The 22,598-nt window shown below is 43.4% G+C and overlaps 1 protein-coding gene across 1 annotated transcript in view; it reads left to right on the forward strand.

The window, feature by feature from the left end:
* Positions 1-3,689: 3,689 nt before the first annotated feature.
* SLC5A9 (solute carrier family 5 member 9) overlaps positions 3,690-22,598 on the forward strand; it is a 55,808-nt gene continuing 36,899 nt past the window's right edge. Inside the window, exons 1-4 of the mRNA XM_053313651.1 lie at positions 3,690-3,766; positions 4,875-5,076; positions 8,363-8,434; positions 19,780-19,884. Of these exons, the coding sequence (XP_053169626.1) occupies positions 4,951-5,076; positions 8,363-8,434; positions 19,780-19,884 (303 nt within the window). The 5' untranslated portion in view covers positions 3,690-3,766; positions 4,875-4,950. The remainder of the gene's footprint in view (positions 3,767-4,874; positions 5,077-8,362; positions 8,435-19,779; positions 19,885-22,598) is intronic.

The raw sequence follows: 22,598 nt of genomic DNA on the forward strand, positions 1-22,598 counted from the left end.
ACAGCCTATATTTTGCGATGATATCTATAATAACCAACAGTATTGTTGATAAAATTCTGGCATCCCAGGTCCTTGGGAAGGACTCGATGTCTGGATAAAACAAACCAGTCAATAACACCTGTCTGACTGTGTAAACAAGAAATAATAAATAACAATAATTTACAGTTTCACAAGATTGCTGTAACACTGAATGCAAAATGGATTGTAGAGATTCTACATAAATATTAGGACTGTGCACCGATAGTATTATTGCATCTGATCTGATTCCGATCCAGTGCAAGCAGTTATTGAATCCTGTATCTGATAATTGCACAGGCTTGGATAGAATGGCTTGATGCATTGTGGGATTCCCCCAAGTGAGGGGCGCTTAAGCGTGTGTGCAGCTCTGTGTGCAGCTGACCTGGAAGCAGCCTGGCTCGCACACAAACCTGGCTCGCACTTGCCCCCTCAACCTTGGCTAATAGCTGGGCTACAAAGTCAGGCTAGGCGGTGCTGTCCTGCCAGAACTGGGCCCAAGCCTGGGGGTTCTCATGCGCAGCCTAACCCAGGTTGGGCTAGGTTAGGATGCGCATGAGAACAACCTCACCGAAAACAATTGAAATATATTATTGTAAGTCAGAATTGTATAAAACTTTCAGAAATGGTAGAACTTTCTTAGAATTGATGGCGAAGCCTTGTTAGGGCTCGATATCACCTCCATTTCATGCAGAAGTGGCAGGGTTTCAAGTAAGTAGGCAAAGCTCTCCCCCACTTTTCATGCTTTTGCTTTAAATATATATATATCCCAATGATGTCAACAGTATTCAATTGCAACCTCCTTTGGCAAATAGTACCTCCCCAACACTCCTCTAAAGAGTTACTCACAAAAGATTGGAGTTCTGGCACAGACACCTTGTAACATACAATTCCACATCCCTCCCCACCAAACAGAATGATTGGGAGATGAACCAATTAATTGCAGCATGAGTAGAACAGCCACAAACCTGAGGCATTGAAGCAGAGATGTCACTCACATCACTGCTATGTTACTCTCCTCAGTGGTTTCCATATGTGACACATCACCAGAATCGATGACAACCAAGTTTTGTGACATCATCAGCAACACAGAAGAGCTTGTAAACAAGCATGTAGACATCCATCCCATCATTGAATTGAGTTCAGCACAGCCTGATATGAAACAGAAAATATTATCTGTTTTGATATGATATCCCTATCTGGATGGACATCATCGAAATGCACCTCCAAATGTGTGTATCATTTTACTCCACTGCATTACTCTCAGTGGGACAGGGGTGGTCCTTTCATGAGGCAAGGTGAGGTAGTCACCTCAAGTGGCAGATTATTGGGGCACCAGAAAAGCATCAAGATGCTGCCTGCCATTGCAATTGGAGCAGCTCTTTGGAACTGATCTGACTTTTGGAAAAAAATTTCAAGGACTACCTCTCCTTGTAGCCACCTAATGGCACAGTGGGGAAGTAACTTGCCTAGGTAGCAAGAGCTTGCTGGTTCAAATCCCCGCTGGTGAAACACCTATATCAGGCAGCAGTGATACAGGAAGATGCTGAAAGACATCATCTCATACTGCACGGGAGATGGCAATGGTAAACCCCTCCTGTATTCTACCAAAGAGAACCCACAGGGGTCTGTGGTCGCCAGGACTCAACACCGACTCAACATCACAACTTTACCTTACCTCTCCTTACAGAGTTTACAGGAAGAATGAGGAGAGAATAGGCCTGCTGGCAAACTCCCCTCTTTTCTGCTTCACTCCTGCCACTTGCAAAGCTCACCACAATTGGTTGTGAAAGGGTCCTGGCTCCCACCAGGGGTGTGGGGCAAGGCAACTTGTCTCAGGCACTGCAGTACCTGGGACCATTCCTGGATGTGCATCTGTATATGCATCAATATGAGGGAGTGGTGGCTCAGTTTCCTCTCTTCACTTCCCACAAGCAGCAGCAGCTCAGGAAGAATGCCTGGGAATATGCTTGAAAAAATATGAAAGAGTAGAAAGTAGGTGATTTCCTTGGACATTGCTGCATGCTCTACCCCATCCCAAAAATGACAACGTTTGTGGCAAATAAACAATAAATATCACAAAAATTCAGTGTTGTACTAGTTTTGTGGCATGATACTAAATCACATTTATTGTCCAAACTCATAAAAGACCATGACATATTTTGCGTTAAACTCTTCTTCAGAATGGTGATCAAAAAGTTACCTTGGATCATTGGCTTTTGTGATTCAAGTCTGACTATTGATCTTTGGGAGTGTTGTCATAGTTCTAAGCAATCCCTTCTGTATCATCTCAGCGTTTCCATGTCACTCCTTTCTGGGTGTGGGTAGTGATTGCTTATTTACAACTGCTAATTTGTTTAAGAATACGTGGTGATTTGAAATTTGCTCTATTGACTAGCGTTGGGGTTGAATGAAATTAAAACAGCCAGAAGGCAAAACATCTACTGAGCTAGGTTTGACTCAAAGCCAGGTGGCAACATTACCTTGAAGTCGCTAGCTTGCTCGAAGCTACAGTGAGAGATATTTGCTGTTATAATGAAATATGTCTGCATTTTCATGCATGACATTCTAAATGGTAGGAATTTGTTCTAAATTACTGAATCTCTGATTCTGCTTGGAACTCGAAGTGAAAACGCCACACGCTTTGGTAGACACTGTGAGGCAGTCAATTTTCATGGCTGCTCAGAATTAGAGGTGTGCACAGAACCAGTTTGGCCAGTTCAGTTTGAATCCGAACTGAATTTGAACTGACCTGGCCAGGTCTGGTTCCTGGTCTGCCCGAACCAGGTCCGATCTGGTTTGACCATTGAACCGGGCCAAACCAGTTTGGGGGGATATACTTGTAAGCTGCTTACCTACGTAGCTGGCATGGCTGCCGGCACCACCGCTCACCCTTCCAGCAGCTCCAAGCAGTGTGTTCCCCCCTCTTTTACTGAACCCCCAGCAAAGCGGCAGCTCAGTTCTGGCTTCTGCACATACACGGAGGCCAGAACTGAGCCCCCACTGAGCCAGTGGCTCAGTAAAAGAGGAGGGAGTGCATAACTTGGGGCCACCAGGAGGGTGAGCAGTGGCGAGCGGTGGTGCCAGCAGCCACGCCAGCCAGGTAAGCAGCTTACTTACTTGCTCACCACCCCTGCCCAGCCCTCTTATCATGCTGAACTGGTTCGCCCAAACTGAACCTCAAATGTAAAAAGCCTCAGTGAAGAATGTGATCCACCAAGCCACGCACAGCCCTTGCCATTTATCATGGCTTGCCAGATGCATGATAACTAGGGCAATGCATGACACTCATTATCAGGATCAATACTGACCCAAGCCTGGTAAGGACTAGATAGTGCATTTGATCAGGGGGGGCCTTGGATCATGGGGGGGGGGCATGGAAGCTTGAAGCATTGGGGTGAGGATGGGGCTCACCTTTCCTGGAGTTCCCCAAAGAAAGCAGCTGCCCAGAAGGTAGCTGCAGGTGGCATTGATTCAAATCAATGCCAGTGCCTTTCCCCCCTCCATCTTCTTGCCCTAGAATGCAGCAGGGCAGAAAGCAATGTTATGATGTTATGTCCTTTTCTTGCACAGTTGTTACAGAGTGCAGCCATCCCCCCACCCCAGTAATGCACCAGGAAAACGATACATTGTCATTGCTTCCTGTCTTGCTGCAATCCAGGGCAAGAGGATGAATGGGACGGCAACCGTTTTGAAGCGACAGTAGTTGCCTTGTGGACAGTCACTTTCATCATGGAACACTTTTCATCAGGTAAGTCTCCTCTGATGGAGTCTATGTAATGCTGTCATGATGCAGCATTGCTTTGAATCTATTTTTGATATTAGGGACATTTTTAATTGGAATAGTTTCGGGTGCAAAATGCCCCACTATGGCTTGCATTGGATCAGAACCTGTTATCAGTCCAATTTGATGCCCAGCCCTAATGATGACTGTCCTGTCAAGCAATAAAAACATTTGGAGGCTATTCCCATGATCAGGCAAAATTGGGCTAGGTGAGCCTAGACCGATTTCGGCTGACTGTGAGAACCACCAGGCTCACAGGTGAGCCCAGTGGCCTCCAGGCAGTTAACCCGCCAAACTACCCCTCCCTTTAAACCAGGTTTGCGGAATGAGTGCTCTGCAAACCCAGGGGGTTTTTTTGGCTCGTGAGTTGCCGCAGTGTGGCTCTGCGCCGCTGCTACTCACGAAGAGACCCCCGACCGGGAGGCTGAAAAGCAGCCTCCCAGCACTGGGGTCTCTCCAGCATGCCCTGCACACTCGCACAGGGCATGGAGCTTCCGGGAGCCGTGGGGGCGGCGGCCCCTAATCCCCCGCCGGCTCTGTAATGGAGCCGGCAGTCATGTGAGAAGCTGATCTGGCCACCCAGGGCTGCTGCCCTACTCCTGCTGGGAGAGTGGGCTCCCCGCTAACCCCCTCATGGCTCTTCTCACTAATCATGAGAAGAGCCTCGAGGTCTATCAAACTTTGAGATGGGAGAGCCATACCTGGCAACTGGGCTGAGTTCAACTCTCTGCATTACAACTTAAGCAGGCTTGGTTTGAAGATTCATAGTTGTGAACCAGCTAAAAATGAAATGTTTAGATTGGCCACATGTCTTTTTTTTCTTTATTTTTTAATGTAAGAACATTATGCACAGAAATGGTGAGGAACTGTGTTTATCTTTCTGGCTGAAAAAATATTGTGTTGCCAATTCAAGCCAAAACAAGGCTACAGTTTCAGCAGGTGCACAACATGGACCAATATTGTCACTCACTAATTCTGTAATGTGTGAAATGACCCAAAGTCTGAATGTTCTGGAGAGTTGCCTGTTTTTCTGTCAATGCAGACACTCTCTCAAACCTGTTAATTATTATTAAAGGGGAGTAATGAAGAGAAACATATATCAAAGTCCACTGTGAGATAAAGAGGCAACAGCCAACACCTTTTGGGCAGTCATGAGTCAAACGCCAGCAACAGAGCCACCAAGCAACAGGCCAGAAGTGAAGAGCTTTGTAATTGGAGTTCCTGACATCATTGTTGTCATCATTTATTTCATCTTTGTCCTTGCTGTTGGAATATGGGTGAGTCCTGGATATGAGCTTTTTCACAGTGTTTAGAGATGCCAGTTATCATTTTGATGCCCCTTTAGTGAAGAGCATCACAGTACTTTAGGATATAATCAAAACAAGTCCTCATGCCTGCCTAGAATAGAGCCAGAGTGCCTCTTTATTTTTTACAGAAATAAACAGAGCTGGGGTTCCTCTTTATTTTTGACAGCTTGAGATCTGGGTACCTGAAGGACTACACCCCCCCATTCCCGCAACCCCAATGTTCATGCCCAAGCATCAAGATCTTCATCAAAGGCCTTTCCTGGATGCCCTTATCTTCTGAATTTAGGTGGGTGGCAACCAATGAGAAAGCCTTCCCAGCTGTTATGTCCTGGCTTTGGACCACTCTTTCCCAGGAAGCTTGTCTGGCACCTACAATGCCCTTCTGGCACCAGATTAAGACCTTTTTATTTTCCATACTTATAATTTTCTATATTTTAAAGAATATCAAATGAATCTGACTTTAGTGCTTCCCTGCTGAATATTTTATGTTTAATCATTACTTTCACTTTTCTTAGTCTTGTTATTGACATTGATTTTATAGATTGTGAGCCACCCTAAATATTTTACTGAAAGATGGGAAACATGAATAAACACTAGCTGGGCATAAATCTGTTATCAAATGCATTTCATTCTTGTTTGTCTGCTTACAGCAGGGTGCTTTCTTGTGCATTCATATTTGTTGAACAGACAAGACAAATGCAGTTTTTAATTTCTGAGCCAAGGAGGACCAGAGATATTCAAGCCTTCTTGAAGTGATGCTCTTCTTCTTAACACCAGAGATGCAAGAGCTAGTTGTTAGTGAGAAAAAAAGTCGTCAGAGGCATTCTTTATGTGTTGTCATGACACAGCATGTTCCATAAGAATGGCCTTTAGTAGATCAGATCAATTGTCCTTCTAGTCTAATACTTTGGATTATATCCTAACCAAGTTAGTCATGACTAAGCATCATTGAAATCAATGAGACAAGTTCAATTAATCAAAACTATGTTCCACTAATTTTAATAAACATTGTAATGACTAACTTTATTTGGATATATTGTAACCTGGTGGCCACATCCATATGTAACACAAAACCGGAGTTCCCTTCACCTCTGGTTTGGGAAACTACACATCAGGATGTGGGCAACCAGAGTTTAGTGAAAGAATGGACCCACAGTTTCCCTCTTCAGATTCCAATTTGTACTTTAGGTTTAAATTAAGTTTCACTGCCTGTACCTCTGGTTTGGCGGTGCCAGTGTTACATCCAATTTCATCCTCCTACAACTGGAGTTGAGGAAACTACCCAGATATAAATCTCCAAATGAATGGCTTATAGCCATTAAAAAGCTATGGGTTAAAAAGCTTTTAATCCTTGAATTTGCCTAATAGTCTTGAAAAGCCATCTAAACTAGATGTCATCATTGTGGTAATAATTTTTTTACATGTATTGTGTCAGTTCTGAATCTACTTATTGATTAACCCCAAGTTCTACTACTAAGTCAGAACCAGTATATACTGTATTGTAGAGTGCAGGCATGCATATTTAAAACTGGTTCCATGGTTATTAGGGGTGTGCACAAATCAATTTTTTCTTTTTGTTTTGTACCTGAATCAAAACACCCCCGATTTGTTTTGGGTTCAAATCTGACCCCCCCAATCACCCCAGATTCTATTTGTACCCAAATTTTCCGAATATGAATCGATTTGGATCAAAAAAGGGTCCTGGGGCCAAAAGAGTGGGATAGGTGGTAGTGCCCAATGAGTGGAAGCTACCACCCAAATTTCAAAGAAATTGGGCAAAGGGGTGATTTTAAAATGATTATTGAAGTTGAAATCACTAAAATCACCCCTTGCCCAATTCTTTGAAATTTGGGTGGTAGCTTCCACCCATTGGGCATTACCACTCAACCCACTTTGACCACAAAATGGAGGTCCGAATCTCTGAATTTTTCAGATCCGAATCAGGGGTGATTTGTTTTGTGCTCGAATCTGGACAATTGAGGACAGGGGTGATTTGTTGGTCTACAAATAACCTGAACTGGCCAGATTTAGGTACAAATTGTTTTGTACCCAAATTGTTTCACACATCCCTAATGGTTATGCCTTGGATGTGGGAAGAGAAAACAACCACAGGACTCTTTAATCAGTTTCTTCCATGTCTCTTGCACTCTTTCCATAACTGAAAGATGAAGTGTGTATATATGTGACTATCTCAGCATTAATTAGCTGCTGCAGCCTGGCTCTACATATCTTGTATTGAAAGGATACCTCTCTCTAGCTTTATAGCTAGTTGGTAGTAAATAGGATATCTGCCTTACAAATGGCAACCAAGTTCCTGATGTCTGGAACTATCTATATATAGTTTGCTATAGAAAAGGAAACAACAGACTTGCAATAGTTATAGCTATTGTAGCTAGGAAAAGAATATGCCATAATTTGATGGCAAATTATTGCACATTTTAAAAATTAAATGGTTTTTTAAATTGTTTATTTTTTTAAAAAAATTAAAATGTGTAGAAGAAAGGCAGAAGAGAGGGAGGAGGAAGTGTGTATATGTGTGATGATCCAGCATTATGCTTTGGAACACGCTCACTTCTCAAATAAGAGCCTCCTCATCTCTGAAAATTTTTAAAAAAATCTTTAAAGAAACATTTGTTCACCCAGGCTTTTAATTAAATACCATTTTAATCATTTTAACTTTGTTTTAAAATATTGTTTTAAGGTTTTAAACTGTAATGTTTTAACTTCTTTCTGTCATTTATTTTAACCAATGTTTTAATTTCTTTGTTGTCATGTATCTGTTTTAACTAATGTTTAAACTTTTCTGTTTTTGTTGTAAACTGCCCAGAGACGTAAGTTTTGGGCGGTATAGGTATAAAAATATGTTGAATAAATAAATAAATCGCTGCAGCCTGGCTCTACATATCTTGAAAGGATGACTCTCTTCAGCTTTATCGCTAGTGGTCTCTTTTCTACAGTTTTAGTGCAACCAGTTGTAAAGTTAAATACAATTTGTTACTGTGAGCTTTTAAAACTTCTTTGTAATTGTGATATTGAATTATTGACCTGCATTTTCTGCTTTTCTGGAAAAAAATTTTTTTGTCATTTTTAAGATGATGTCTTCCCTAGGGCACACCAAATCTAACAAGTGTTCTAACAATAGATGGCAAGAATTGTCTGCAAATACTTATTGAAGCGTTCAGAATAATCATATACAGGGGTGGGAGAAGATGGGATACCACTGCATCAGAAACTTAATAGTTTTTCTTCATTTCAGTCTTCTCTGAGAGCCAGTCGGGGAACAATAGGAGGCTATTTCTTGGCTGGAAGATCCATGACATGGTGGCCTGTGAGTATGTAATGTCATGTACATATTCTTTAAAATATCAGATTTTGGATAATTTTATGTACAAAGGAGCAGTCTTTCTACACATAGCTACAAATGTTGTTTTAACCCAACTTCATGGTCTTTCTTTCCACCTCCATGGTGATAGTATCTGCATATATGCCTAGTCTGCAGAGTCTACATATCAAGACTGGGTTTGTCTTAAATGAAAATGATATCCTAAATGAAAACAAAGTATTCATGAAGAAAGGGAGGAATGGACACAGCACTGGTGCTAGGAGGAGGGTAGAGAAGAAATAAGATAGAATAGACCTTTGCTGCCATGGTAAAGATTCATTTTTGAAGGATTGCCCACACAAAATCAGCATCACAAATCATAACGTTGCAATGTTGCAAGAACAATCAACACTGACTGCAGGCACTAAGGGAAGCATTCCTCTGTGTTTGGTTCATGTATTAAGGTCCAGTTTGGACAATATGTCCAAAACAACCTCACCCACATGCTGTTATTGATATGGATAAATACATCACAATCCCCCTTCTGGCAAGATGTTCCTCTTATTGTAATTACATGGGAGTGATTTGTCCAAAACACCCACCCACACACACACACTTTCTAAACAGCTCTAAATTGATGCTCAGCTTGGACATATTTTTGGCCATTTCTTTTCGATGCGGAGTTTATACTGTGGTGTGTGTGTGTGTGTGTGTGCATGTGCAAACTGACGCATGCACACACATGCACATTGGAAGCCATGTAAAAACAGGGCTTCAAAAATAACCAGTGAATAACTAGGTTCAAGATAACATTTAGTTCAAGCAGCACCATATTGTGGATAGCATAGGGAGTACTTAAATTGCTGAATTCAGCATACTGAACCATTCCAGCTGTGTGTTGACTTGTTTCCATGTGCTAAAATTGTAAAGTAACTTTGGGTTTTGTAGAGATGAGGGCCAAGTCAAACTTCAAGGCAGGTTGTATCTTTAGAATGCTCGTCAGGAACATAGAATTATCCAGCAATCTGAGTTTAGCAGATGATATATTTTCCAGGCTTACAGTTATCAGTCTCACTATTTGCAAACTTTGATGCACTTTTCCTTGAGATAAGCCCTGACAGAACTGCCTTTCCCAACTATGGCTTTATTTTATGTAGATGGGAGATATGCCAAGGTTCCCATCTCCCAGTGTCTGTGCATTTGTAGTGCTCCCCACATTGAGGCTGTTATTAAACATTATTGTTTTTTGTTCTGTGTAATGTAAACAGTCTCAGAGAATAATTTCTTGTGCCTTTGTTAAAAAGTATAGTGATAGACTTCTAAGTGAGCAAAGCTGCAGATCACTTTAGATCTTAAACCCTATGTTACCAATGAAGTGGCTTTGTTTTCTATAGCCCCCTAAAGATTAGAGTTAAGGTCTTAAATTATATAGCTCTAAATTGTGTTAATTTATTTCTTATATCCTGAAATGTAGAAGTTATTTTTGAGATTCTATAATAACCAATGGGAATATCTATATCTATATAACTGAATGTCTGTTCCCTATACATTCCCATGCCCTTTGAGCTATTGGGACCAAACTTTGCACAGTGACTTCCTAGGACCCTACAAGTAACATAGGGTACCTGGGAGCCCCGGGAATCACCTCACACAGACAGACAGATGGATATACAACAGGTATAGCAACAAAACCTATGGATACAGTAACAAAGAGAAACTCACACCATAAGCCCGAGCAACAGCAGGTACTCTAAGCTTGTGAGTGTGTGTGTGTGTGTGTGTGTGTGTGTAGAGAGAGAGAGAATTGGGGGGGGGAGAGAGAACGAGAACAGGGAGACCAATTCTATCATTTACAAGTCTGGCACATGTACAGGCCAGTATTTGGGGATCTTTTTAAGATTATAAAATTCAAGGTATTTTCGAAATGAACCTGATAATAAATTCAGAGCAGTTTCCTTTCATTCTGCTCTTACTTGAAACAATGGCAAGATTCTCTTTTGCTCCATCTAGTAACTTCATTTATTGAGCAACTGCGTTAGGAGTGCAACTCTCCACACTAAACTACCCAGATATAAATCTCCAAAATGATTCACTGGAAAGGCATAAACCTTTTGAAGGACACATTTTCTTTGGAGCAGAAAGGTAATATAACAATAATTTAAAGACCCAGAGAAATAAGTGTCAGAGGAGTAAATATCCTTTTCACCCTGTCACAAAAACACACGGCTGTAGATCTCTCAAGTGTTTAACCGCGAGCTGAATGCCGTTTTGAACTCCAACTCTGTCTTCCATCCTGTGGGTTACATTAATTGTAATTCTGTAGGCTAAGGTTTCCCTCATGCCTCCACTGAAGACATATATATATATATATATATATATATATATATATATATATATGCTTGTTATTGTTTTAATGCGCTTTGTGCTCCAGTTTCTCCCAGGTGACATTTAAGGATTGGCTTACCTGTAGCCTCTGCAGTTACACTGCAGGAAATTTAAGAGGCTGACAAGAAGCCAAGTGTTCCCATCATCCTCCCTGCTAGACTCCCCCTCCCCCGCTGCACAGGCAGAACACAACTTCACAAAAACAGAGTCCACGCAGAGAGCTGCATATGTTTTAATACATAATAAGTGCTCTTAAATGCTACAACATAACGTGGGGGGTTGTTTAGCAAAGCCCACCCTCACATTCTGACACATAATACCTATGGCTTGTGAAGTCTATGCACTATTGTACAGAGTATGGAAAATAAGATGAACTTGAACAAGAAGGTGTATGACTGGATTAGGTATAATTGAGACTCATTGGGGTTACTCCCAGGATTGAAATATAGCAGTTGAAGGGTATAATTTATTCAAAAACAATCGATACAATAGAGAGCAAGGGAGAGTAGCATTACTTTTAAAAATGTGTACACGTACACAGAAATCCAAGTGTGAACATGGTAACCTAGTGGAGAGTCTCTGGGTAAAAATAAATGGAGAATGAACCCCACCCCCCTCATATTTTTATACCACCCGATATGTATATCTCTAGGCGGATATGTATAGACTGGTCTCTAACCTGCCCTTTTTGGGGGAGATAGAGCGTGTGGTGGCGTCCCAGCTGCAGAGGGTCTTGGATGATACAGATTATCTGGACCCTTTTCAATCTGGCTTCTGCCCCGAATATTTATTTTATTTTATTTTATTTTATTTTATTTTATTTTACATTTTATATCCCGCTCTTCCTCCAAGGAGCTCAGAGCGGTGTACTACATACTTAGGTTTCTCCTCACAACAACAACCCTGTGAAGTAGGTTAGGCTGACAGAGAGTGACTGGCCCAGAGTCACCCAGCTAGTTTCATGGCTGAATGGGGATTTGAACTCAGGTCTCCCCGGTCCTAGCCTGGCACTCTAGCCACTACACCACGCTGAATATGGGACTGCCTTGGTTGCTCTAGTGGATGACCTATGCCCGGAACTAGACAAGAGGAGTGCATCCCTGTTGGTTCTGCTGGACCTCTCAGCGGCGTTCAATACCATCGACCATGGTATCCTTCTGGGCCGCCTCTCGAGTATGGGAATCGGAGGTACTGCATTGCAGTGGTTCTGGTCCTTCCTTGGAGGGAGGGTCCAGAAGGTGGTGCTGGGGGACTACTGGTCAGCTCCATGGCCATTGGCCTGTGGGGTCCCGCAGGGATCGGTCTTGTCCCCCATGCTGTTTAACATCTACATGAAATCGCTGGGAGAGGTCATCCGGGGACTTGGACTGAGTTGTCAGCAATATGCAGATGACACTCAGCTCTATCTCTCCTTGTCACCAGACCCTAGGGAGGCGGTGGATGTCCTGAATCGTGGACTGGAGGCCGTAATGGGTTGGATGTGGGCTAATAAACTGAAACTGAATCCGGACAAGATGAAGGTAATGTTGGTCAGTAGGAGAGCCAATCAGGATGAGGAGACTTTACCGGTTCTGGATGGGGTTGCACTCCGCTTGAAGGAGCAAGTACTCAGCTTGGGGGTACTACTGGACTCGGCTCTGCTTTTGGAAGCTCAGGTGGAGGTGGTGGCCATGGATACCTTTGCACAGCTTCGGCTAGTGCGCCAGCTGCATCCCTTTCTCGACAAGGCAGATCTGGCCACAGTTACCCATGCCTTAGTCACATCAAGGCTGGGTTATTGTAACGCACTCTACGTGGGGCTGCCCTTGAAGAATATCCGGAAACTGCAGCTTGTGCAAAATGCAGCAGCTAGGGTTCTATCTGGAGCTGCCCAGTATGAACATATCACATCTATTTTGAAAGAGCTACACTGATTACCAGTGTGTTTCCAGGTCCAATTTAAGGTGCAGGTTTTGACTTTTAAGGCCCTTAATTGTTTGGGCCCAGGATACCTGAGGGACTGCCTGCTCCCAAGGGATGCTGCCCGCTTGACGAGGTCATCTGAGGGGGCTCTGCTCCGGGTGCCGACAATGAGGGAGGCTCGGTTGTTGTGCACTAGGGACAGGGCCTTCTCTGTTGCTGACTCTGGAATGCTCTCCCGGTGGCTATTTGCTCCTCAGTCTCCATCACAGCTTTTAGGAAAAGTGTAAAATCTTGGCTTTTTGCCCAGGCATTTATTTGATTCTCTGGTGCTGCTCTTTATAGTCTGTTTTGCTTTTATGCTTTTGTTTTACATTTTTAATCAGATTTGTTTAATATTTTTTCACTTACTATTTTAATTGTGTCTTTTTTACCATCTTGTGTTTAAATTTTTGCTGTAAACCGCCTTGGGGTTGCTTTAATGAAAGGCGGTATATAAATTTAACAATCAATCAATCAATCAATCTCTATGATATGCACATCTCTAGGAAATAAGATCAACATTGTAGTTAGATGTAGGAGAATCCCTGAGGTGGAGCTGATCACCACAGGTAAATGTGGTGAGCTTCATGTCAGGGCTTCCTCTGCCTGGGTCTTACAGGGAGGACCCTATTGGGCAGGGGAAGAAATAGACATCAATATGCCCTCCTGGAAGCATTCCACTGACCTCAGCAGGGAGATGTTTCCTTGCCATCGACAGACGATGAAGCTTTGCAGGATTGGGAGCGGCCCTCGCGAGATCTCAAGGCGAGATCTCATGAGACTTGCCCCAGGTGTCAGGAGCTATATAAGAGAGGACTGGCCAATGATGAGGGGCCAGTCCAGGAGGAGGCCCCAGCATGGAAAGAGCCCTGGGACTCTGACTGAGTCTTGGGGGCAGCAACACTAGGGCGGGGCTGGTGAATGGAACAAGCCCTGCCTGTAAGCCTTAAAGCTCCCCTGGCTGAAAACTCTGAGGCTACCTCAACCTCCTGTGGCAGTGGAAGGCGGATAGCTATACTGAGATCCTGACATCAGAATCTACTATAGATTGCCATACCAAGGAAAGGATGTGGATAACGCTTTCCTGAATGGACAGATTTTGACTGAACATTAGAATCAGATGTGCACATAAGAACATAAGAACAGCCCTGCTGGATCAGGCCCACGGCCCATCTAGTCCAACATCCTGTTTCACACAGTGGCCCACCCACCAGATGCCACTGGAAGCCACAGACAGGAGTTGAGGGCGTGCCCTCTCTCCTGCCATTACTCCCCTGCAACTGGTACTCAGAGGCACCCTGCCCTTGAGGCTGGAGGTGGCCCACAGCCCTCTGACTAGTAGCCGTTGATAGACCTCTCCTCCATGAAGTCATACAAACCCCTCTTAAAGCCATCCAGGTTGTTGGCTGTCACCACATCCTGTGGCAGAGAGTTCCACAAGTGGATCATGCGTTGTGTGAAAAAGTACTTCCGTTTGTTGGTCCTAGACCTCCTGGCAATCAATTTCATGGAGTGAACCCTGGTTCTAGTGTTGTGTGAGAGGGAAAAGAATCTCTCTCTCTCCACTTTCTCCATGCCATGCATGATTTTATAGACCTCTATCATGTCTCCCCGCAGAACAACATAGTATTCACAAGGTGCAGATCTATCAACAGCTATTGGTTATAGTGCAACCAATAGTGGTATCTTTCAAAGCCCATGCTGAAACAGTCTCCATTATGTTCTACCCTGGACTTGGAGTCCATTTTGTGGCAGAGAGGGTCACTTACAATCTTTAAGGCCCTTTCTTGGAATGGGTGCATGGGCAACAGGCATTTCCCCAGGTTCAGTTTCCCATCAAAAGGGTTAGTGCAAGGCAATTTTGTACATCTGGAAGAAAGGTTTATATAGGATGGATTGCTCCACCGTCTCCTTTCATGGCCTTTGTGTTCCAGGATATAGGGAGAGTGTGCGGTTTAGAACCAGCTGCTGCCAGGAAAGGGATAAACTTTGATTACTTAAGGCCACTGTGGCATTGTGTTACACAGCTTTATATACTTTTTTATTCTGTCTATTGCTATAAGGATATATGTTTTAGGGAAGGTGTTTACATTTCGTGGGAGCCATTCTATTTACCCAAGATATGAATGCATATTACAGCAGTCAGTCTTTTAATCAGAGGCTTCCCAGATGGGATGTTTGCAGTAACCTTCAGGAAAGGTTTCCAGCCTCAACCAGTATTAATATTTTAACTATTCCGGAGGTGAGAAGTAGGTCAAATTCCATTAGTCTTTGCTTAGAGAACAACTCAGCAATGCAGAAGTAGAAAGACCCACAAAGTGGGGGTTGGGAGCCATCACAGAGCAAGTGAGGCCTGTTATTGGAAAAGGTAATGTTCAAAACACTGGAAGCATAAGCTTTTGAATCATACGAAACCTTTCTACAGGGGAAGGTGTTGAAAGCAATCCCCCCCCCCAAACAACTTGGAAACTGTTGGCATTACATGGCATAACAAGCATTGTTAACTTGGTATAGTTGAGGGTTGTTTAAATAAAGAAGAGGAAGTTTTGAACAACTCGTACTAAGCATTCATGTATCTAATAAAAGTTATTGTCTCACCTGCTCTATTTGTTTTGTTCAGATAAAAGCAAACTTGATTACTATTGCGTTGAAATCCTTCTGGAGAACATAGAAGTAAACTTACCAGAGACAGCAAGTGTTTTAAGTCAAGTCAAGGTTTATTTAGATCAAAGATCAAATACAGAGATTAAAACAAACAATAAATACATAAAACTATTACAACCGACTGGACCATGACTGTACCAATTGTTGTATTTTCACTATGGCTACACAAAATTTAGCTACCGTGCAGGTTATGGTTTGATTTGTATCAGAGAGCAATAGCTTGTCCCCCCCCCCCCACATCTGTCTGGGTACCTCTGCTATAGAGGGGAAATATACTCCTGCAGGAGTGCGGAGGGGAGAACATTTCTTGTCCTGAAGAATTCCTTTCACAGCCTGGGGAAGGGAAGTGTATGTATGAATGTATTTGTTTGTTTATATAGAGCTCTTTCTCTAAGGATCCCTGAGCAGTGTGTATGGTTATTTTTATCCTCACAACAACCCTGTGCAGAAGGCTAGGCTGAGAGAGAAGCAACTGGCCCAGAGTCACTCAGTAAGGTCATTCTCACAACCATAACAGGGGTGGGGAGGACAGGTGGTGAGGAAGGCAGGGTTGAAACCTACCTTCCTCCCAGACAAGCAAGGAGCTCCTTTTTGGCACATTGTCACACACCAACATGATCCACATTGCTCCCATCAGAGCGGATCACTGGAGGCCGGGAAAATGTGTCCTGGCCCCCAGGTGGTCCATAATGCACACCGCATTCAGAGAATTCCCCCATGCATTGCAGCCCAAGCACACACACGATCCCTAACCTGGGTTTGAGGGCATGCTTGGATAGAGCCAGTTGCTCTCCCCATTATAAATAGAAGAGAATAACCTCTTTTAAAGGTGCCTTTTTTCTCAGTAGGCAGGAGTAGCTGCTAATTGAGTATAGTTAGTTAGCTAACTGCTAACTGAGTAAAGTTAGTTCTCTAACTGCTAACTTCTCACGGCCAACCCCACCATCCATACCCACACCACCACTACCACATGAAGGAAGCAAGCTGCACTTGCCAGGTCCACCTAAAGACTCGGGCATGATGCAGGGGCCAGTACCAGGATCAGGTTCAATCCCAGTGCATCACATGCACAGTCTAGCCCAGTTTGGGCTGCTCTAGCCTGGGCTAGTCTGCGCGTATGAATTAGTGAATGCACTATACATAACCTGTTGGAGCCGGAGTTCCAGTGCATCAACCTTTTGCATCAACTATCCTAATGACCACTAGGGGCACTAGGAGCAGATGTAGCTAGTGAGGGTCTCCTTACCTGTCCCTGCTTGCCTCTGCACTATGACCCCTGTTTTGACTCCTCAGGTACTTCTTGTAGTGTGTTAGACCTCTCTGTTTCCTCCAAGAGAGAAGATGGAAACATCTATATCTCTCCCTACCTATTCATTGAAGCGATCCTCACAATTGCTGCAGGAGGCTACCCCATTCTGCAGGGAGGAAGCCCCAAAGTGCTTACCTCCTGCAGACTATCACTGCCTCCTCTCTGGAGACTACCGGCTCCATCAAAGAGCTGGTGGGGGGGCAGGGAGCGGGGATCTCCAGGCCCCTGGAAGTCCTAGGATGCCCCACGCAAGTGTGCAGGGCGATCTGGGGAGACCCCCAAGGCTGGGAGGCAGGTTGTAGCCTCCCAGTCGGGGGTCTGCTTGCATGTTGCTGTGCAAAGGCGTGCTGCAGTGGCACACGATCAACAAAACAAGGTTAACAGAGCTCTCGCTCCATTAACCTCATTAAAGGGGAGTGGTTGGTAGGCGGGCTAGCCACCGGGGAACCACCGTTCTCACCCGTAAGCCTCCTCATGTAGCTGATAGATAGGATAGGTCTTTCCTATCTCAAATGTCCTTCACCAATAAATCAATTTAGTTGAGACTCTACAGTGATCTCCATGTGTTTTACTTAAATAGCTGCAACCACTAAACTCTGCACTCTGTAACTGGAATGGGAGCTTCCTTGGTGCTTTGCTAAATAATCACAAACCCCAACTTAACCACAATGTATTGGCGACAGCTTATGCACCTTACATCTTTTATCTGCATTTTCCTTCTCCTCATCACAGTCTCCTCATCACAGCCATCGACAATGCTATTAAAATAAACCCAAGATATTTCACAGTCTCTAATCTTCCCACAGTTTACACTCTGTATGTTTTTAACTACTGCCACCTCTTATGAAGCACATTTCTGTGCTGCTACATTAGCTATGTGCACCATTCTTTTCAAGGCAGTGTGTATTGTTTTAGAGCAGCCAAGATTCAAACTTGCAGTTTAAATGTTTGCCCACAGATATGCACTGCATTCTTTCATGTAGTACATATAGGGTATGCACAGAATTGGTATTGCTGGTTCGGTACGAATCTGGACCAGATTCAAAGTAACTCAGCCCGGTCCGGTTCCGGTTTTGGCTAAACTAGGTCCAGTCTGGTTCAGCCATCAAACTGGGCTGAACTGGTTTGTGGGATATACTTGTAAATAGGAATCCGGCAAGAATTCCCCAAGTAAAGGAGACATTCCCTATACTAAAGGTGTGTGTGGGGGTGGTATAAAGGATATCTTGGGGGGGCTTACCTTACTTTAGTGGAGGCCATTGTGGAGGTGGCAGCAGCAGCAAAGACATTGGCAGCTAAGAGGGGTGGCAGTGAAGGGTGGCGGCAGGGACTCCTCCAAGCTCTCTGCTGGCTTCATGAAGGACAGCCTGGCCTGGCTGCAGCCCAGTTCATTTTTGTGATCTTCGTGCATGCACAGAGGCTATTTACATCACCACACAAATCGCCAGGCAAATATCTCCATCCAGGCTCCATTAGCAATAATGACGGCCTTTATCCATATTTCAGTTAAGAAGGCATGTCAAGGAATCAGGTGACTGAGACGCAAATTTCTTTCTGCCTGTCACTTCCTCAGTTTCTCCACTCCATATCTCTGTCACGGTCCTCTACAATTACACACAGGACAGGGCCTTTTCAGTGGCAGTCTTTAGGCTGTGGAATGCCCTCCCACTGGAAGTTTGGACTATTCATTTCCTCTTAGCCTTTGAGAGGGTTATGTCAGGTCTATAGGTATAACACGGGGTGGGGACAGTTTTGATGGAGATGGCAGCTATTTTTATCTTCAGTAGGTTCTGTGTCATTGTAATTGATTGTTTCAAGATATTTTAATAGGGTTCCTTCAACTGTTTTATATTTCAGTGTATATTGTTACTTCTGGCAAAATAATGAATACAAATTTGAAAATAAAATGAAATAAATTAGTATCTTACTGTCTGCCTCTGTTTCCAATCCTCCATACTCATTTCCTGCATATGCTTCTGTTTGTTTCCCAACCTCTCTCATGCCCCAGATCTTTTCCTCTCTGCCTCAACCCCACCCCCCCATCGGCATCTAACACTGAGCCTGCCTTAGGGCATTACAGGAAAACTGAGGCAAACTCACCTCAGGTTCAGCCACCACCACCACCATGCGACGTTCAAATTATTGGAATTGTGGTTCCCTGACCCCACCATGCTTCCGATTCCTCCCCCAAACCTTGGAATGAACCCTCGGTTGGAAGTAAGCTATATTTACCAATGTGACATCTGGCTTGTGGAAGCTGCACAAATCAGAGTTAAGAGGAGGAAGCTCCTCCTTCTCTCTAGTGCAATTGGCTGCTATGACTGTTCTTCCTGTGTTGGCAGAAGCCCGCACAGCCAGTTCCTCCCCCTGTGCAGTTTCCCAGACTGCAGATTGTGATCATCTGGGAGCACTCTGGGGGACTGGAACGCAAACTGTGGGTCCATTGAACCACCAGTTTCAAGTTACGTCCCAAGATGGCCTGAATCTGTCATTTGGTGCCAGTTGTGTTTGCTCCATAGTTCCTATGGTTACCCAGCAACTGTACTAAGTCCCACTGGCCCACATGACAGACTAGAGAACCATGGGGGAAACACATCTGGCACCAAGGATTCATTTCAGCTCAGTGAATGAGAACTGAGGCACACAGAGAGAATGAAAGAGGAATAACACAGCTAAGCACTAACTAAAACCCATGGACAGGCACATGATTTAGACTTGGGGCCATATGATCAGCCTATCCAAATCAGGACAAGCCAAATAAAAGGTCTAGAATAGAGCAGAGGTAGGCAACCTTGGCTCTCCAGCTGTTGTTGAACTACAAGTCCCATCATCCCCACCCACAATAAACCTTGATTGCCTACTCCTGGAATAAATAAAGTGAGCATCTCCATCATGGTCATTCTTAAGCCTTAGCATAAGCTTGTGCAGTCTTAAACAGAGAAAAATCTCACCATGAGGCTAGAAATCTTTGTAATTCTTTTATGTTTACTTGATATTGACTATGTTCTTGGTTTTCTATCTGGACTAACCGTGGTGTGTTTTGGGTTTTTAGATCGGGGCATCTCTGATGTCAAGCAATGTGGGAAGTGGTCTATTTATTGGCCTAGCAGGAACAGGAGCAGCAGGAGGCCTTGCTGTTGGAGGCTTTGAATGGAATGTAAGACTCACAGAATGGATCAACCTGTTCTTTACAAGAGATCTGGATATGGGTGGGTTTAGTCAAATAAATAGGTTATTTGGGATTGTCAAATGTTTGAGTTTTAGTATAACTCTAATGAGGCAATTTGAAATGCATAATTGACTTCAGCAGAATTATTACCAGGCCCATGCAGAAAAATGCAGTATAAATAAGCAATTGTATTTAATAGAATTAACTCTAGGGTGCATTTTGTTACACGCATTACTATAATGAATAGCAATTGGAACCTTAAAAACCTGCAGTTTCCATTTTTTTAAAATTCAGAAAGAACTGAAACTAATGTTGGAAGCATGAAAAATCAATTGAAATATGAACATTTTAAATGTATATTTGTACCTCTAGGTTAGTGCTCAACATTCAAAATGTTGATCACTTGACAATATTTGAATTGAGAGACAGTCTCTTTATTGGGCTGTTAAGGTCATCAGATTGCAAGGATCCTTCCTGACTGATTGATTAGGTATAGAGTTGTCTAATCTAGACTTTCAAATGTGCCTTTAGCTTTAAGAGGCTTGCGTCAAAATGACAGTATACAATAGCAGCCTCTCATCATGTACTGAAACAGTCCATGTATGTTAGGGATGTGCAAATTTATTTGGGTACAAATTGATTTGTACCCAAATCTAGCTGATTCGGAGACAAAACAAATCACCCCTGTGGTCCATTGGCTAGATTTGAATACAAATCGAATTGCGCCGGAGAGCGTGCCCTCAACTCCTGCCTGTGGTTTCTAGCGGCTTCTGGTGGGCCACTGTGCGAAACAGGATACTGGACTAGATGGGCCTTGGGCCTGATCCAGCAGGGCTGTTCTTATGTTCTTATGATTAGAATTGATTCGAGTTTCAGATCCCTCCTATTAATTCCCCCAGATTCCCAGCTTTCATTTAAAACACACACACACACACACACAAAGCTAAGCTCTAGCCCTTATCAAAGTGGAGTTATGGAGCAAAATGTGTGGTCACTATTTTTCAAGTGTCTGGATGCCTTGGTGTATAATAACTTTCACTCAAGGTGTTTGGAGTGTAGATTCTCTGGGAGTAAATGAGATTTTCAATACAAACCATGAATCCACTCTCATTTGCTATCAGAGAATCCACACTCAGAAGAACACCTCAGAAACAACAGAACCCTGTACCCCATGGGTTAGAAACCCATGGGGGTGGCTGGCACCCTCTGTTCACTACACCACCACTCACTCTGGGGCACCCCAGTTCCCCCCAAGTGCAGTTATGGGGCTGCTGAAACCTACATGATTCCCTATGGAGAAAAACCTTAAAGATGTGTGACCAAAGATCAGCCCTCTGCCCAAATCCTTTGAAAATGTTCTGGTAGCTTCCTTGTCACCCTTGGGCACTACCACCCAAGGTACCACCCACACTGCTCTAAGCCACCTCTTTCCACCTGACGTGAAGTGATACACCTCCATTATACCTTATGGGGAAAAACCTTAAAGACTTGTAAACTTCAACAATTCACCAAAAACCAGCACTTTGCCCAATCTTTCTACAATTTGGGTGGTAGCTTCCACCCATTAGGAACTACCACCCCACTCCACTTTTACACCCCATATTCCACATTATGCCCCACATCTGCCCCAAAGAGACTAAAACTTCAACAATTCACCAAAAATCAGCCCTTTGCCCAATTCCCCTGCAATTTGGGTGGTAGCCTCCACCCACTAGGTACTACCACCCCATCCCACTCTTTTGGCCCTGGGAACAATTTTTTAAAATCTGAATCAATTCAGATACAGATCTGGATTAATTTAGATCCAAATTGAATCTGGGGTGATTCAGATGGGCCAGATTCAGACCCAAAAACAAATCAGGGGTGTTTCAATTTGGATCCAAATTGAAATATGAAAAAATCCAAATTGCACACCCCTAATGTATGTACCCTTCTCTCTCCTATTGTCTGGAGTACCAAGGAAGGTGTCACTGTTGCAGAGGCTGTCTGGAGGTCTTTAAGTTGGAGGTATGGCCCCTTGGTTTAGACCTGACAAACCTAGCTCAATGTGTGTGAAATTAAGTCAGAATTTGGCACCATGAACTTATCTTTGGTTTCATATTACAGTTAATTATATCTGATATCATCAGATGGTGCAGATAAGTGAGTTTCCTATAATCAATCTGTACCCCTGAGAACAATCCTTTTGGTACTAGAAATTGTTCCAGCTTCTGGTCCTCTGCCCAGGAACTACTTAATAACAACGATCAAGTAATGGATTGTTGCCACGTATTGAAAATTTAGTGGGCACTACCATGCCATTTTCCACGTATTGAAAAACAAAAATTTTGTTTGTAATTTAGTGGGCACTACCATGGATTCTCAGGAGTACTAGGACAAATTGGCTTCAGAATTAAAAAGCAGCACTCAGATTAAAACTCCTAACATGCCACTATACCTCCATATGGGCATTAGAATTACATTATGTGATAAATTCCTCTTGTAGCATTTTGAAATTGTTTAAAAGTAGGCTCTTTCTTTAAAACAGTGGCTTTTAAATGTCAGCAAATGACTGTTAATTTTGGTCAAATTCATGTGATCATGATGATAATATAATCTCTGTGGTATCCAAGAATTACTCTGGTCTCATCTAATGTGTGTTTCAGAGGTCGGCCAGTAGACTGGAGAATTCTATGTCCACAGCAGATGTTTAGTTCTTTTAA

Source organism: Hemicordylus capensis, chromosome 4 (assembly GCF_027244095.1).
Source record: "Hemicordylus capensis ecotype Gifberg chromosome 4, rHemCap1.1.pri, whole genome shotgun sequence".
In the NCBI taxonomy this organism is placed as follows: Eukaryota; Metazoa; Chordata; class Lepidosauria; order Squamata; family Cordylidae; genus Hemicordylus; species Hemicordylus capensis.